Source organism: Kockovaella imperatae (assembly GCF_002102565.1).
Source record: "Kockovaella imperatae strain NRRL Y-17943 chromosome Unknown BD324scaffold_14, whole genome shotgun sequence".
Lineage (NCBI taxonomy): Eukaryota > Fungi > Basidiomycota > Tremellomycetes > Tremellales > Cuniculitremaceae > Kockovaella > Kockovaella imperatae.
The window spans coordinates 545,356-560,223 of NW_019028954.1; the positions used below are offsets into that span (position 1 = coordinate 545,356).

At 52.6% G+C, this 14,868-nt stretch overlaps 7 protein-coding genes across 7 annotated transcripts; 6 read left to right on the plus strand and 1 right to left on the minus strand.

Moving 5' to 3' along the window:
- Positions 1–126: 126 nt before the first annotated feature.
- BD324DRAFT_653352 (hypothetical protein) lies at positions 127–3,421 on the plus strand (the record flags this gene model as incomplete). The annotated part of the gene is made up of 10 exons (XM_022018646.1): positions 127–729; positions 766–882; positions 917–1,142; positions 1,176–1,233; positions 1,267–1,513; positions 1,548–1,628; positions 1,665–2,558; positions 2,593–3,057; positions 3,097–3,253; positions 3,294–3,421. The coding sequence occupies 10 exons, from the start codon at positions 127–129 to the stop codon at positions 3,419–3,421; spliced, it is 2,976 nt and encodes a 991-aa protein (XP_021868844.1).
- Positions 3,422–3,683: 262 nt separating this feature from the next.
- On the plus strand, positions 3,684–4,325 carry BD324DRAFT_636516 (acyl-CoA N-acyltransferase). The gene has a single exon (XM_022016902.1). It carries the CDS (start codon positions 3,694–3,696, stop codon positions 4,270–4,272), a length of 579 nt encoding a protein of 192 aa, XP_021868845.1. The 5' UTR covers positions 3,684–3,693; the 3' UTR covers positions 4,273–4,325.
- Positions 4,326–4,328: 3 nt separating this feature from the next.
- On the plus strand, positions 4,329–6,218 carry BD324DRAFT_636524 (carbon-nitrogen hydrolase). The gene is made up of 8 exons (XM_022016903.1): positions 4,329–4,578; positions 4,618–4,667; positions 4,706–5,118; positions 5,154–5,219; positions 5,256–5,279; positions 5,316–5,382; positions 5,420–5,640; positions 5,705–6,218. The coding sequence occupies exons 1-8, from the start codon at positions 4,474–4,476 to the stop codon at positions 5,821–5,823; spliced, it is 1,065 nt and encodes a 354-aa protein (XP_021868846.1). The 5' UTR covers positions 4,329–4,473; the 3' UTR covers positions 5,824–6,218.
- On the plus strand, positions 6,173–6,805 carry BD324DRAFT_161342 (hypothetical protein). The gene is made up of 3 exons (XM_022012060.1): positions 6,173–6,385; positions 6,425–6,684; positions 6,738–6,805. The coding sequence occupies exons 1-2, from the start codon at positions 6,348–6,350 to the stop codon at positions 6,672–6,674; spliced, it is 288 nt and encodes a 95-aa protein (XP_021868847.1). The 5' UTR covers positions 6,173–6,347; the 3' UTR covers positions 6,675–6,684; positions 6,738–6,805.
- On the minus strand, positions 6,779–8,226 carry BD324DRAFT_161413 (phosphatidylethanolamine-binding protein). Its single transcript, XM_022012061.1, has 5 exons — positions 7,875–8,226; positions 7,699–7,809; positions 7,577–7,644; positions 7,387–7,532; positions 6,779–7,340 (listed from the first exon to the last, which is right to left on the minus strand). Exons 1-5 carry the CDS (start codon positions 7,978–7,980, stop codon positions 6,884–6,886), a joined length of 888 nt encoding a protein of 295 aa, XP_021868848.1. The 5' UTR covers positions 7,981–8,226; the 3' UTR covers positions 6,779–6,883.
- A 70-nt stretch (positions 8,227–8,296) lies between these two features.
- On the plus strand, positions 8,297–9,606 carry BD324DRAFT_636532 (adenylate kinase). The gene is made up of 6 exons (XM_022016904.1): positions 8,297–8,408; positions 8,466–8,550; positions 8,660–8,780; positions 8,833–9,040; positions 9,076–9,257; positions 9,308–9,606. Exons 2-6 carry the CDS (start codon positions 8,479–8,481, stop codon positions 9,550–9,552), a joined length of 828 nt encoding a protein of 275 aa, XP_021868849.1. The 5' UTR covers positions 8,297–8,408; positions 8,466–8,478; the 3' UTR covers positions 9,553–9,606.
- A 124-nt stretch (positions 9,607–9,730) lies between these two features.
- Positions 9,731–14,857, plus strand: BD324DRAFT_683521 (SNF2 family N-terminal domain-domain-containing protein). The gene is made up of 21 exons (XM_022019190.1): positions 9,731–9,910; positions 9,965–10,097; positions 10,137–10,159; positions 10,205–10,282; positions 10,329–10,385; positions 10,428–11,055; positions 11,094–11,325; positions 11,365–11,557; positions 11,596–11,825; positions 11,866–12,001; positions 12,039–12,125; positions 12,162–12,404; positions 12,443–12,679; positions 12,718–12,855; positions 12,896–13,402; positions 13,439–13,502; positions 13,536–13,759; positions 13,798–13,945; positions 13,993–14,327; positions 14,375–14,445; positions 14,493–14,857. Exons 1-21 carry the CDS (start codon positions 9,842–9,844, stop codon positions 14,605–14,607), a joined length of 3,948 nt encoding a protein of 1,315 aa, XP_021868850.1. The 5' UTR covers positions 9,731–9,841; the 3' UTR covers positions 14,608–14,857.
- The last annotated feature ends 11 nt before the right edge of the window (positions 14,858–14,868 follow it).

Below are 14,868 nucleotides of genomic sequence, written 5' to 3' on the forward strand. Positions count from 1 at the left end.
AATGTGGCACCGCCACTATCGCTGAGCGAAGGTCAGCATCTCGCTTAGAGATGAAGGCCATGCTACCCATCAAATTTTCCTTGGAGACCCATGCATCTCTACTTATCACCAAAGGTTGGTCTCAAGATGGATCGCGTCGATCTGCTCGATGCTGTCCCGCCGTCTCTGGTCCCTACTGTCCTCTCACTGCCCGCGACACGGCCCGTCTTTCTCGATGACGACATCCCTCTCGCCTTCACGACCAGCAAAGCGCTCACCATGTCGGACGTGAGATGGGATACAGATGTCCAAGCCTATCGACTCAGGACTCAAGACTATGGCTTCCGCTGGACGGTCGACGCACTGCCAGCGAAGATCCTGGGAGAGCCCGACTTTGGCCCAGACTGCCCACCATTCGTTCTACAGGTTTGGTGGAATATCGTCTGTCACGTTGAGAAGAACCGTCTATTCATCAGCAGTCAAGGCGCTTGGGAGACCGGCGTTGATACGATTCTTGGATTCTTGAACATACTCATACAGGTCTCTGCAATGCCAGGACACTGGATGTTCAAGTGGCTCAAGGTGATGCAAACGGCCAAAGACTGGTACAAGCAATGGCTACAGCGCTTTCGAATGTTGCAGCCTGAAAAACAAATGGAGGAGATGAAAGGGGGGACGGAACGGGCCAAGGAAGACAGCATGAAGTATCCGATGTTGGGAGATATTCTGGCTCGCGAGATGCCGCTCAAGGTACGTCAGATTGTCGGCTCTTTCTGATGACCGCAGCTCCACGAAGATTTGTTTTTGACAAAAGATGTCAGGGACGCCCACTTCAACTTTATTGGGCAACAGTCCCAGTGGGACAATGCAAAGTTCGCTTCCGATGGTAAACACATCGCTAGGGTATGAATCCGTTCATTGCATTAGCTTATGGCAGCGTAACCTGTCTGAACGGCCTGGACCTATCTTTCCCAATGGTCGGCAAGACGTGGTGTCATACTACACGAGCAACCCCATCGTCCCCCATACACCTGCGAGTGGAACGAATCCAGTATACTTCCAAGTCACTTTTGGAGAGTCGAAACTCTCCTCGGGATCAGTCGACATATCAAGTCTGAAGGAGATTGCTATCAAGGATTTGAATTGTCCCATGAAGCATAAGGGTGAGAGATCATTGACTACTTCGCTGAAACCAGGGCGTGTCTTGTATTGCCGCGTCCTCACTCTACCCGTCGTCGGACGGGGGATTGCATTGTGAGAGGTAATGTAGACTCGAACTGACGCCAGCGCCGTTGAAGATTCTTATGGCCATGCCATAGCCCTGGCGGTAGACCATCCTTTGCCAATCCCAGCCAGGTGTGCCCCGTTCGAACGTCTCAAAGCCTTGTACCCGAGGGGCGCCATCTTGGCTGTCAAGGAGCCTTATGTCCATTACGGACTTACGTCAAATATTGCCGAAGTCCAAGTGGCGATGATCACCGATGTAGTGGAGCTTCCCTGCCTGCCCGGGCCTCCCTGGCGATACCAAGCTCTGGTGAGTCCAGACGTCTTCTCAGCTGATGTGAAAGATCGAGGAGCCCTATGGTGAGGTCACCGTACGAGCGTTCAAAGACAGAGGGAACGAAGCCATCAAGAGAGGTGACACAGAAGTGTGTGGTCGTATGTATATGCCGAGCTGATGTCAGGCTGCCATCAAGCAGTACTCTCTAGGGCTACTCCTCGCAGACAAGGGAGACGCAGATCTCAAGATCATGCTGCTCCTCAACCGCGCGCTCGCCAACCTGGATATTGATCGCCCCGGTCCAGCTCTGGCCGACTGTACGGAGATCGAGAGATTGAGTTTGCAGTCTACCCTTAGCGACGCCCAATGTCTGAAACTCGTATACCGCAAATTTCTTGCCCTCAAATCTCTCCGCCTCTGGAGTTCCGCACGCGGCGCCCTGGCCGACTGCGTCAAGCATGGTCTGGATCCTGCCAAGATCAAGGCTCACGGAGAGCAGCTTCGAGATCGAGATCTCGAGCGTCAAGGCATGCCGAATCACCCGGGTATGTTCACCTTTGCTTCAATGGAGAATTCGGGCCGCGCCATTGATACCTCGAATGGTGACTATGTTGGACCTGTAGCGGTGCGCAAGATCCCGAACAAGGGTAGAGGACTGGTTGTCACTTCCAATGTCAAAGCCGGGACCTTGCTGTTCTCTGAGACCGCCGCGATCCGTGGTGGATCTTCCAAACAAGGGGTTTTGTCTTCGATCTCAGAGGTGTCCGGGGTCAGGGATCGTGTCGATGTTGGCCTTGCAGAACGCGCGGTTGAGGCTTTCATCGCTGATCCGAGTCGAATCCTGGTCATGGACGCTCTTATGCCCCGTCCATCAAGGTCGAGCCCAATATTGACAGACGAACAACGACTAGAAGTCATTCTAGCCGGCCCTCCACCGGTCGATATCCAGGACACGGTGCGCAGGGTGACGGTCAATTCCTTCGGTGGCAGTGTCGAAAAAGGGTCCTTGACTTTCGGCCTGGCTTCAATGGCAAATCACTCGTGCATCGAGTCGACGGTGTTTCACAATCAGGGAGAGGTAAGTGATCCCCATACGTATGGCTGAATCAAAGACCCGCTTCACTTACGCTCGCTTTGATCTCAAAGCAGGCGACGAAGTGACTTACTCTTATGTCGATCCCTCAAGATCCTACTCGTCAAGGTTGACATCTTTTAATGTTACATGGGGCTTCACCTGTAGCTGCGAACTCTGCACTGCAGACGCAAAAGATGACTGGAAGACTCGAGAGGCGCTAATGCAGCGGGATTGGCCCACGATCAAGGCCATGGCTGAAGAAGTCAGCACTCGAAGTCCCGGTTTTGGTCTTCCAACGGACTGGCGAGGCAGCTTTGTCTTAAACACGGCACAGGTAGCGAGATCCGCCGAGCAGCGATGGGCTTTCTTCTGTGACTTTGTAAACAAGCTGGAAAAGACTTATGCACCTGGCCGCAAAGTCGTGAAAAGCGAGCTTATCGAAGTCATGAGCGGATCGCAATATGCAATTGGATTCGGCCCAGACCACAAGGGAGTCTTCCAGGTAAATTCCGAATGACTTTCGCCCCAGCTGACATTTCAGACGTACGAAGATCTGGTGAAAGCCTGGGGAGGTATCCTTGGGAACAAGGAATACATCAGGAAGACTGGAAGAGCCCTTAAGAAGATCCCTGACACTGGCAACGTGCTCGAAGTTTGTCGCTTCTTGCTGAGATACTCAACCCTCTTGCGGACCTCCGGTGATGTGAATCGTGTCAATCTGGCTGAGCTGACCTCGAGATCGAACGAGCAAACCTTTGGTCGCGCTCGGGCTATTGGGCATTCAAGATTCTATCCTGTGGGGATTCGGACACGAAGATGGTCGAAAGGCTATTTCGAGAGGAGCTATTGACGGGACTGCTTGGTGACAATACGAGCGACGTAGCCAAGTTCAAGTCGTTTGATGAGTGACGGTCGGCTTGATGGATATGGGTGATTGGATTGAATGAGTTTTAGACTTTGGTCGCTGGAGGAGACAGTGGACACCAAAAGCTTGACTTATGACCATGCATATACGATAATCATCGCGGCCAAGTGCGAAGCCCGGACCGGAACGCCGAGCCGCCCAGTGTGGTCGTCGGATCCGAAGACATTTGACTGGATCGATGTGGGATTCATGGCTTCTACTCAGCATCTTACCATGTCTCACAAAGCACCTATCAAGCTCGAGAGCGACCGTCTGGTCATCTCACGGTTCCTCCCCACTGAAGAGCATGCCGAATTCCTAGTCAAACTCTACAACACGCCAGAGTTCATCGCTGGAGAGGGCAACACCGGGATCGACACAACTGAGAAAGGCCTGAAAGCACTTCATAGCATGAGCGATAGGTTCGACAAGTATGGGCATGGCGTCTACGTCGTATCGCTCAAGGATACTTCTACTTTGGTCGGCTCAGTTTCACTCATGATAGGTGATTACAGAGCTCCAGATATTGGATTCGCCCTCCTCACGGAGTACACCAAAAAGGGCTATGCTACTGAAGCCGCCAAACGAGTCATGCAGCATGCAAAGGAGGATTTAGGGTACGATGGAGTCTTTGGATTTGCCTCGCCGACGAACGAACACAGTCGGAAAGCGCTTGAGAGGCTAGGAATGGAGTACAGGGGCACGTTCTCACTGGAGGCGTTTGGGAATCAGGATAGCGTGGTGTATACCATGCAAGGGATGGGAGAACTGGAGCAGTATGGGATCAAGGGGGATCGCAAGGACAAGTCATGAGAATGAAAATGCATAGACTTGCTACGTCTGGATGTATTTTGACCGATAAGCGGACATTCAATCTGTTGTTGCACATTCATTCACGTTGCACTTCATCTCGCTGATACCGCCAAAATCCCGCTTTCAGCGTCCTGGCTGGACGCGGTGCTCTCTCCTTTCCGCTCCCCTCCCAAAAGACCGCGCTACATCAATCTCCAGGCCATGTCGACACCGATCCGTGGTCTCCCTGTCCCGTTTCGGGACTCGCCAGCCCCTGCGTATCGAAGGGAGCCATTGCGAGTTGCATGTGTACAATTTGATGTGAAGGTACGTCTTAGGCTTAGGATGCGACTGACAATGACCAAGCGAGGGGAAGTCAAGCGGAATGCAGAGAGCGTCGAGGCGATGACATCGAGGTACCTGCGGGGTCTCATCGCCGAGCTGACATTCCCAGACTCCAGCCTGACTCGCTAGATCTCCTCGTCCTGCCTGAAATGTGCCTTTCAGGATACATTTTCAACTCTGCCACTGCTATCCTACCATATCTCGAGCAACCGCGTATCGGTCCCACGTCGCTGCTTGCTCGGAGTCTAGCTCGACGACTGAGATGTCACGTCGTTGCGGGGTACCCAGAGGCTCTGGTAGAAGAATCTGGAGAAGCACCCACAGCTTCGTCAAGCTCTTCCTTATTGCTGGACTCGAGCGCGGGCGTGGAGGAGACTGGCCCAAAAGCCATGAAGGCTCTTGAGGGAGAAGGGGAAGGCGTCGGTTTCAACTCTGCCATAGTAGTCGGACCTGAGGGAGAGATTGTCGGCAACTATCGAAAGACATTCCGTTTCGACACGGACAAGTGCTGGGCTAGGGCAGGTGAGCAAAAGCAGAGGTCACCTTGACGACGATAGGTAGTGGCTTCATGCACTTTGACCTGCCGGAGCCCTTGGGTCGTACTGCTATCGGAATCTGCATGGGTATGTGCGAGGCAGAATGACGCGACTAATTCAAAGACATGAACCCAAAGGACTTTATAGGTAAAGAGTTGTCCGCGGTCTTCACTAAACCTTTAGCTCCATGGGATGCCTTTGAGCTCGGATCATACGTCAGAGAGAGCGGCGCAGACACTCTCGTCGTGCCGTCAGTATGTGTCTCTGTTCGTTGGCTGATGCGACAGGATGAACTGGCTCCAAGCTCCTGTGGAACCTCCCAACCAGGGTCTCGAAATGGATCCCACAGCTCCCGATGAAAGCTCGCTAAATTATTGGGCAGCGAGGCTGCAGCCTCTACATGACCCCACACCGGGTTACGTCTCGCCATCTCCGAGCAGCGCGATGGACCCTCAGGGAGGTAAACAAGTCACATTTGTTGCGTGTAATCGTGTCGGTGTCGAGGACGGCAAGTCCCGGCGTTTGCTCATTCGGGTCTAGCTGACATTTGAGATCCTTTGGACCCTCCACAGGCAAGCGATACGTGGGTACGAGCTGTGTCATGACATTGTCATCAGATCCTCGGAGGATCGAGCTGGTGGAAGTGTGCAACATGACAGAGGAGAGGGTTCTGGTGGCCACGGTGGTCTAGCAGATGACACGATGAGGAGCGGCCAGTTAAGCGAGGCCATGGCGTGCTCAGCGCGTGTGGTACTCTGCCTGATGGATCACTTTATAGTGTCTATCTTGAGTTCGGCTCGAGTGTACAGATCTCAGCTCGGCTACCATCTCCGTGAGGCCACAATTGAAGTCCTGTTTGCATGATTAATGAACTGGAAAGGAAGGGAATCGGTGTCCCGATCAAAACGAAAGGAGGAGGACAGGCAGAGGAGAGAGTCATCTAGCGCCGGTGGTTGTCAATATGCGCGGGATAGACTGTTTCATACCATGCACGAGGATCGTCCCACCATCAACACGCTCACGACCGAGGTGTATTTATACTTTGATGCAGATCGGGGCCTTTCCTCCCCTGATCATGTTCTTCGCAACCTCGCCCGTTCAAGATCCGGTCTTAATCACAATCCTCCTGTCGTTCTCGAAGGCCAAAACTGAAGTTGAGCCCCAGCTAAAGACGTCAGTCGGTGACTGCACTGCCTCAACGACCCGTTGACATTCATGAAAGGATATCTGCTGTCTCCTGACAACTGGCTATGGTGAATTTTAGTATGGAAGCAGAGCTAATACATTCTTAGCGGCTACAGCGATTCACAATGTACTTGCGCTCCGTACTGCCGGTGCAAGACCTTTGAGCCATGTTGCATATCTTGCTGCTATCGAGTCCCTTCAGGTCTACATCATGTGCCCGAACACATTCTCCGACAATTACAAGGTCTCCCTCCGACCAGTAACATGGGCTCATCAGCTTATTTGACGAGTAGCGCGGGGACGATGATGCCTGGTTCGGATGAGAAGGTCAGCAAGGGGTGTTGTATGGTCATGTGAGACGGGCGGAGTGAATACATGATCGCGCGTTCTCATCGCCGACGTTGACAACGTTAATCATAGGTGTGATCTCATCCTCCCGTATACAGGCGTCAGTCTGTATCAACGACACGTGTCGCCGAAAGTAATGTTACTGTGACATGCAATGATTCTCCACAGGATTTATGATACAGTTGAGGTTTTATTGTCCGTGACTCATGAAGACGTTTCTAGACGACGATAGCGGCTCCGAGGACGGCGCCTACAACACCGAGACCTCCAACAATGGCGCTCCATCCGAGGTCCTTGGCGGCACCAGCGGCACCCGATCCAGAAGCTGAGGCTCCTGAGGCTCGAGCAGATTCCGTGCCAGATGCCGAGGCGTGAGAGGTGGAAGACCCACTAGATCCGGAGCTGGTAGACTGTCCGATTGTAGCAGTGTCCACGGCAGTGGTCGCAGGAATGGTTCCAGTAGGTGTGCCATTCTCCACTTGCATGTAGGTGGCAGCGACTAAAGCGCCGAGACCAGATTCCTGAACATACTGAGAGACAAAAAAGGTGGAGACAGGAGTATTGGCAGTCGACAAGTTGGCTGGGGCCTGGAAAGAGTCGGGCTGGTAGTAAACCATGAAGACATATCGGTGGGGTCCGGATCCTCCAGGAGGAGCGGGTCCAGCGTAGTCAGTGCTGTGTCAGGGTCAGCAAGGAGCTCAAAGCTTGGATTTGCACTGACATTGACGTGGCGTTTGTATATGTCACGGTCCAAGGTGCCGAGCTGGTGTCTAAAGAAGCACCGTTGACCAGCCAATGTCGGGTCTGCGCTTCGGTAGATTCGTCGGTTCCGACAACATTGGCGTCGGCGAGGATGACCGTGTATCGCTGAAGAAGATGAGTGACAGTCTGAAAAAAGACAGGCAGCTCACGTTGTCACCACTGATGTCCGACGCGTTGGATGAAGGCAGAATCGAGAGTGAAGGAGTGCTTGAAACGGCTAAAGGGAAGAGGTTTCAGCCTACGATCACCTGATCAACCCGTTAAAACCTACAGCTTTGAGACAGGTTTTGACCCGGGGACAAGGCCGATCCACCATCGTACTCGACGTTGAGGATGCCTTGAGGTGAGAAGGATGAGATGAACTCGGGGACCAGCTCGGCGTCTGCGTTGCGAGTCAGCTTTTGTCACGAAAGGAGAAAAAAAAAGAAAACTACGACTACGACATACTTTGGAAGTTGGCCTCGATGATCTCAATGTCCGTCTGACTTGCAGAGGAGGAGTCTTGAGCAGCAACGAGAGCGAGAAGAGACAAAGCAGCGTATCGAGCGAACATGTTGTCAATAAGTGATATGTCTAGAGTTGAGAGTCAGTCAAGGGGACAAAGCAAGGATTTAGGTGCTGGGACAAATGGATGCCAAGCGAAAGGAGAAAGGTTCATCCCTTCTGAGACGGATGCGGCATGGAGGGAATGCGACAGCTGCTCGTCCTGATCCATGATACTCACCAAGATATGTCGATGCGAAGAGATGAACGAAGTGTGATGTACAATGTCAAACCTCAATGCCGGTCCGTATATATGTCTTGGCTCGTTCAACTGCGCATCAAAAAGAAAACAAAGCAAAACAAAGCACACACGGACCTCCACACCGAGTTGATTACATAATATACATGTTCGGACCTCGAAATGAACCCAGCAGCCAAAGAAAAAAGAAACAAGGTGCGTCTGTGGTGACCCTACGTCAGTCACGACAAGCTCTATAGGTGAGTAGCTTGGACGTGAAAATGTTGGCGAACGGTAGACTGACTGTGTCATTGTAGCTAGAACTTCCTCATGTCTGCTGCTTCGGCGTCATCGAGCTCAGGAGGTGGTGAGCTGGAATACCTAAAGTCGTTGGTGTCCCAGGTGAGTATGCACGGCATTTTGATTGCCTCGGACGGAGGCTCTGCACAATATTGCTATGGCTATCCCGCAGACTGTTCAAGACCGCAGCTTCTTGCTGACCAGCCCTCAGCTCCAGGTCAAAATTGAGCAGCTAGAGAAATCAGCCTCGAATGCTGTCCAATCTGCCAAACAGGCCGTTACTGGCGCCGCTGATGGTCCGAAGCTCGTTTTGATCGGCCCTCCGGGAGCTGGTGAGTGTACTCAGTCATGTCACAGTTGTGGAACTGACTCGCCACGCTCCAGGCAAGGGCACACAGGCCCCGAACATTGCCGAAAAGTACTGCGTTTGCCATCTTGCTACCGGAGACATGCTTCGAAACCAGGTCGCAAAGCAGACTGAGCTCGGAAAGCAGGCGAAGAAGATCATGGACCAGGGTGGTTTGGTATCTGACGAGATCATGGTCGGAATGATCAAGAAGGAGTTGCAGGAGAACGCCGACTGCAAGAACGGGTGGGTATAGTCACGCAATTGAGGCTGACTATCAGGTTCATTCTCGATGGCTTCCCGCGAACTGTTCCTCAGGCATCCAAGCTCGATGCCATGCTCGCGGATGACAAGAAGAAAATTGACCACGCCATTGAGCTCAGGATCCCAGATGCTCTCTTGATCTCTCGAATCACTGGACGTCTGATACATCCCGCCAGTGGAAGATCCTACCACAAGGAGTGTGAGTGGGGTCATTTTCCGGCTCTGGGCCTGTCCTGACGCCCTTTCTAGTCAACCCACCCAAGAAACCCATGACCGATGATATCACCGGCGAGCCTCTCATCCAACGTTCAGACGACAACGCCGAGACTCTGCGAAAGCGCCTCGCAACCTACCACTCGCAGACTGGACCCGTCGTGGATTACTACAAAAAGACTGGCATCTGGACTCCTGTGGACGCTGCTCAGAGTCCCAAGCTCGTCTGGGGAAGCATCGGAAGTATCTTGAGCGGGTCCAGCAAGGCTGCCAAAGCATAGAGAGTCCGGCATCAAAGCTACTTGAACACAGCCTAATGCATAGCATACCTTTGGTGATCGTGGGAAAGCTAGCGGGCGCGACTGGCTTTTGATCGTGCCTTTTGAGGATATTTTGATTCCGTTCATGAGCGGGATCAGGAATTTCAACGCGTCAAGGGGCTTCATCCTGTACTGGTTCTCTACCTTGTTCAGTCTCTACTTAGACATCAAAGTCCACCGCCCCGGGTCGGTCCCTATCTTGAGGGTCTTGTGAGGTGGTGAAACTTCCAAGCAAAAATAGCATATACCCATGAGCACACCGCTCGGCGAGCTACCGATAGGGGAGCTGGCAAAACGAACATTAGACAATGACGAAGAGGTGAAGTGTCCGGTCGACTAGCTTGATTCGATGCTTTGGCTGACGGAATCTTAGGAGCCGTCCCAAGATTACATCGATGCCCTTGTCAAGCACAGGAACCAGAACCCCTTGGACCTCAATTTTATCGTAGAGTTGAGCAAATGCGGTCGCAGTAGAAGTGGGGGCAATGGTTTTGGCGTGGCGACTTGTGAGTCGGAGGAGGCATGCCAAGACTGACACGGCGAAGGTATGGAGGACTATTGCTGGACAGTGAGTCAGGTCTTTTCCATGAAGTTCCTCGCTGATACGCCAAAGGACGTGATCCTCGACGCTGACCCGGATCTGCCGGAAGGCGGCAAGAAGGCCGGTATCGGATCCCTGTACAATTACAAGGTAAGTAATGGGCACAAACAGACACCACGCTGAAAGCTGGTATCAGATCCACTGTCTAGAACCTGATCACGTCAAAGGGCGTACTCAGCGAATTGCGAAAGAGGTGAATTCATTCAATCACCACGCCTCGACTCACGCCTATCAGGCCAAAGCAAAATCCGCTCCCACACCCAAAATATTCGAAGCAATGGAGAAGCATCATTCAACTCCCACGTCTGTTCCTAGCTCCGCGTCGAAGCCTCGAGTCAAGCAGGAGAATCTCGGCATCTCTAGGAAGGGATCGAACGCGAGCATCGGGGGAGAAACTTATACCTCCTCTCAGGCATCATCCCGTGCATTCAACACTTTGTCTGCCAACATACCTCGTGTTCCTGAATTCGATCGCAAAGGCAAAGGAAGGGAGCTCAAGCCAACCGCTTCCCAACTGTCTGCAGCTCTGCGGCCTCGAGGCAATGGATCAAGCGATGCGCCTCTTATCGTCTCAGACGCCGAATCAGAGGACGAGGTGCTCCCCCTGAGCGAAGATGAGATCCCACTGAACCTGAGGCGAAAATCGAACAAGGATGCGCCGATCGTTCTCGAGGATGATGACGAGAAACCTTCGTCGTCGTCTCGCTTTACTTTGCCTCTCGCGGATATATTCACGGCCAAGACCTCAACACAGGCCAAGGGTCTTTCGCGTCACGGCTCAATGTCAACGATTAAGGCAGAGGTGAAGTCTGACGTCTCGAACGAGAGGTCTGGAAAGCCCCGTTCTGTCATTCCCGACGCCAGTGAGTATAATCTTGTGTACGAATGATGACTTTCAAAGTGAATCACGTCGATGCATGGCGACAGGCGACGATACCTCCTCCCCCGGCCTCCAGGCCAGACGCTGGCCTTCGACGATTTGAAGATCCCGTTGGGCATCTCAGGGCTCATACAGCCGCTGTACCTACTCCGCAGACTCAAGTCGATATTTACCGCAACATGTCGCCCAGTATCAGTCTCTTCATGGCTAAGAGCGAGAGCATATTCATCTCTGACACGCCGCTCCTCAGATCGTGGGTCGGCCATTAAATTCTTAACGACTGACCTCGTAGCAATCTGCCTCCGGCAATCTTAGCTCAAATCGCTGTGCGAAAACATCACTGCGATCAAATCGTCCTCTACAGAGGCAGGATTGCGTACATGTCACCACCTCGAACAATCCTGGATGCGGTTCCTTCGCTAGCCCGCTATCTGGCTGCTTGTGAAGCTTCTGCCCGCTTGAAGCTGGCTCGCCGAGCTAACAATGTACGTCTTACCAGGAGACTGAAGCTGATTCTATCCAGTCTGCCTCAAGTGCTGCCTCAAGTGCTGCCTCAAGTGCTGCTTCAATTACGGCTCCTGCTCATCCCATGCCCGGTGCCTATGATGTCAAGCCTGTCGTTTCGGGTTCCAACATGGGATATCTTTCTGCCGGAACGTCCACCAGGAACATCGACCAGCTCGACGAAGATCAGCTCTTCCATCCTGCAATGGAATACGGCACGGAATGGGGCAGACCTCAGAGCTCGGAAGCGTGGGTCAGCAATCGTACGATCAGACTGACACCTACGCAGCCTCACTCAGCTCTTTCAAACCACTTTGAATGACTTTCACGAGGACATCAGGGTTGAAGAAGCTGTAGCTGGCATTGGTTTGCAGTCCCTCGAGGATCGTCTACCAGGGCTAGAGGTGCGACTCATGCCCCATCAGGTGAGAGGCAGTCCTCGCTCAAGTCTAACGCGATCAGATTATTGGTGTCCACTGGATGCTAGAGCAGGAACGCAAGACAGGATCTCCGGGCGGGATTCTTGGGGACGAGATGGGACTCGGAAAGGTTGGTGACCGCTTAGACTTCACTGACCATCGTCAGACCGTGCAAACCATTGCGACTATCGTCGCAAATCCCAGCACGATGCCAAAGATCAAGACCACCCTCATTATTCTCCCGGCCGCCTTGATGCAACAATGGAAGATGGAAATAGAGACGAAATCCAACTTGTCGGTCCTCATTTACCACGGCCCGAAGAAGACCAGAAGTGTCAATGCTTTGAAGAACGTCAATGTGGTAATAACTACCTACGGTACTATGACTGGTGAAAGACCGCACGATCCAGTGAGCACACTTCCTCTGCCTCTTGCTCACTCGCACAGGATGACGCAACGGAGCGCAAGAAAAAGAAGAGGAAGAAGCAACCCGGCGACACAGGCTGTGACTCATTCGTTTCAGACGACGAGGAGGCTTTTCAACCCCGCCGTAAAGCTGGAATCTTGTTTCAGATGGATTGGTACCGTATCGTCCTGGACGAGGCCGCCATCATACGCAACAAAAACACTATTGCATCCAAAGCTGTAGTCAAGCTAAAGGGTCGCATTCACTGGTGCTTGACGGTGCGTGATTCGCGATTGGCTATCGCTGAATCTTCTAGGGAACACTCATCTACAACAAGCTCGACGATATCTTTCCGTACCTTCGCTTCCTCGGCACCATCACATGGGATGACTTTCGTCCCAAGGTGTCGGCCCCTGCAGCACGAAGACCAACATTGGCTGCCAAGCGAGCGCAGGTGGGTCTAGCCATCCTATTGTGCTCACTCGCCCACTTAGGCGCTTTTGCGGACAGTCATGCTCCGCCGGACCAAAGAAAGCGAACTGAACGGCAAGAAGATTCTCCAACTTCCGCCCAAGACAGTGGAGATAGTTCAACTCGACTTCAGCTCCGAAGAACGAGCCATGTACGCCAGTGTCGAGAGACGTGCCCGAGTCAGGATGAACAAATATCTTCGAGCCGGGACTGTGCTCAAAAATTATCATGTCATTCTCGTCATGCTAATGCGACTTCGGCAGCTCTGTTGCCATCCATGGTTGTTGCGAGCGACGAAAAATCAAGTATCACCGGATGGTCTGGATCTGACAGTCACCGATGACGAAATCTTTGGCGACCTCGATGCCTCAAAAGGCAATGACGAGCAAGAATTCGGCCGAGCAGTGGCGCTCTTGGGTCAAGGATGGGTTGACAAGGTGTCGGATATGCTAAAGAAGCGTTACGATACGATGCTTCAAAATCCCCCTCCCGGTACCCAAGCGCGTACTGATGATGATGAGAACGACTACGTGAGCAGAATGCTGCAAGGCCAGGCTGACACACAGAATTGCCCAGTCTGCTTCGAGCCTTACACGGACGAACGCATCACCGCTTGCCAGCACTCGTTCTGTGAGTCAGATTCTGCGCCCCGCTGACGCACAGGTGCCCAATGTATCGAAGACGTCCTCAATAGACCTGCCAACGACCATCGAATGACAGACGACCAAGTCAACCGTGGTGTCTGCCTTTGCCCTTTGTGTCGAGCAGAGGTTACGAGGCAGCTCTTGTTCAGAGCTTTGGCCCTCTACAGACCTCCCGAGGATGACGAAGACGAAGACGAAGTAGAAGAGGATATCAAATCTGGCTCCAGCTCCGGCAAAAGATTGGTATGTCATTCGTCATGGATGCTCCTGACTCGCGCCAGTATGATGCTGGGGACATCAAACCGTCGAAAAAAGCCAAGATTGACAAAGGCAAGGGCAAAGCCGCAAAGAAAGAGATCGATGAGCTCGACGAAGACGATGAGCGCGGGATCGATCAAGTGGTACCGAGTACCAAGATGATAGAGATTGGTGAGCGAATTGATATGATTGCCCGTCAAATCCTGACGTGATGGTAGGGTTCATTCTAGATTCCATTTTCGAGGTAGAGGAAGCCCAAAAGACACTCATTTTCTGCTCTTTCGTCGAGATGCTCGATCTTGCTGCCTTATTTCTCGAACGACGTGGTATCCCGCATACCGTGTACACCGGCAAACTGTCGCAAGATGATCGAAGTGCTGCAGTTGCGGCCTTCAATGACAGCAAGGATCCCAACAGTCCGCGAGTCATGCTTATTTCGATGAAATGCGGCGGAGTCGGCCTGAACCTGACTGCTGCGAACAATGTCATCTGCTTGGACATGGCTTGGTCGCCTGCTGCGGAGCTGCAAGCCATCGACAGGGCGCATCGCATTGTGGGTGATGGTCTGCTCCGCGAAGACCCGACTGATCCCCTGGGAAGGGCCAGACGAGACCAGTGTCTGTAAAACGCTTGGTCATCAGAGATTCGGTGGATGAACGTATTTTGGCTCTGTGAGCGGATTGCCCGAAGCTGCAGAAGCGTGTTCTGACCTTGTCAGGCAACAGAAAAAGCAGAGTCTGGCAGATGGTGCACTTGGAGAAGGCGGTGGTGGAAAATTGGGCCGTTTGACAGCCCAGCAATTGGTCGCACTTTTCGGTCGAGACGATGAGTAGAATGTGCTGAGCCAGACTGTTTGCTTTGAGAATCAATTGCTCCGGAGGATATCGAAATTGGTCGAGAGGGCCGTACTGCCGGCGAGTGCTAGAACAGAAGGAAAAAAGATATCACACGGTGCACGAGACCTGCCCAACGAGAAGCTGGGCAATTGTATAGACCGATGGCTTCCGAGACTAGATGCTCACGTCTCTTGTACATACATAGCTAGATCGCCGACATGCCCTTTTTCATGCAATCCAATGTCAGTATCTCAATAT

Coding starts and splice junctions, on each gene's coding strand:
- BD324DRAFT_636516 (XM_022016902.1), top strand. CDS start 3,694: ATGTCTCACAAAGCACCTATCAAGCTCGAGAGCGACCGTCTGGTCATC.
- BD324DRAFT_636524 (XM_022016903.1), top strand. CDS start 4,474: ATGTCGACACCGATCCGTGGTCTCCCTGTCCCGTTTCGGGACTCGCCA. Junction 5,220..5,255: donor TGCTATCGGAATCTGCATGG/GTATGTGCGAGG, acceptor ACTAATTCAAAG/ACATGAACCCAAAGGACTTT. Junction 5,280..5,315: donor GAACCCAAAGGACTTTATAG/GTAAAGAGTTGT, acceptor CTAAACCTTTAG/CTCCATGGGATGCCTTTGAG.
- BD324DRAFT_161342 (XM_022012060.1), top strand. CDS start 6,348: ATGAAAGGATATCTGCTGTCTCCTGACAACTGGCTATG. Junction 6,386..6,424: donor TCTCCTGACAACTGGCTATG/GTGAATTTTAGT, acceptor ATACATTCTTAG/CGGCTACAGCGATTCACAAT.
- BD324DRAFT_161413 (XM_022012061.1), bottom strand. CDS start 7,980: ATGTTCGCTCGATACGCTGCTTTGTCTCTTCTCGCTCTCGTTGCTGCT. Junction 7,645..7,698: donor TCAAAACCTGTCTCAAAGCT/GTAGGTTTTAAC, acceptor TCTTCCCTTTAG/CCGTTTCAAGCACTCCTTCA. Junction 7,533..7,576: donor CGGACATCAGTGGTGACAAC/GTGAGCTGCCTG, acceptor CATCTTCTTCAG/CGATACACGGTCATCCTCGC.
- BD324DRAFT_636532 (XM_022016904.1), top strand. CDS start 8,479: ATGTCTGCTGCTTCGGCGTCATCGAGCTCAGGAGGTGGTGAGCTGGAA. Junction 8,551..8,659: donor TAAAGTCGTTGGTGTCCCAG/GTGAGTATGCAC, acceptor ACCAGCCCTCAG/CTCCAGGTCAAAATTGAGCA. Junction 8,781..8,832: donor GATCGGCCCTCCGGGAGCTG/GTGAGTGTACTC, acceptor GCCACGCTCCAG/GCAAGGGCACACAGGCCCCG.
- BD324DRAFT_683521 (XM_022019190.1), top strand. CDS start 9,842: ATGAGCACACCGCTCGGCGAGCTACCGATAGGGGAGCTGGCAAAACGA. Junction 13,946..13,992: donor TACCAAGATGATAGAGATTG/GTGAGCGAATTG, acceptor ACGTGATGGTAG/GGTTCATTCTAGATTCCATT. Junction 14,328..14,374: donor TCGACAGGGCGCATCGCATT/GTGGGTGATGGT, acceptor TCCCCTGGGAAG/GGCCAGACGAGACCAGTGTC.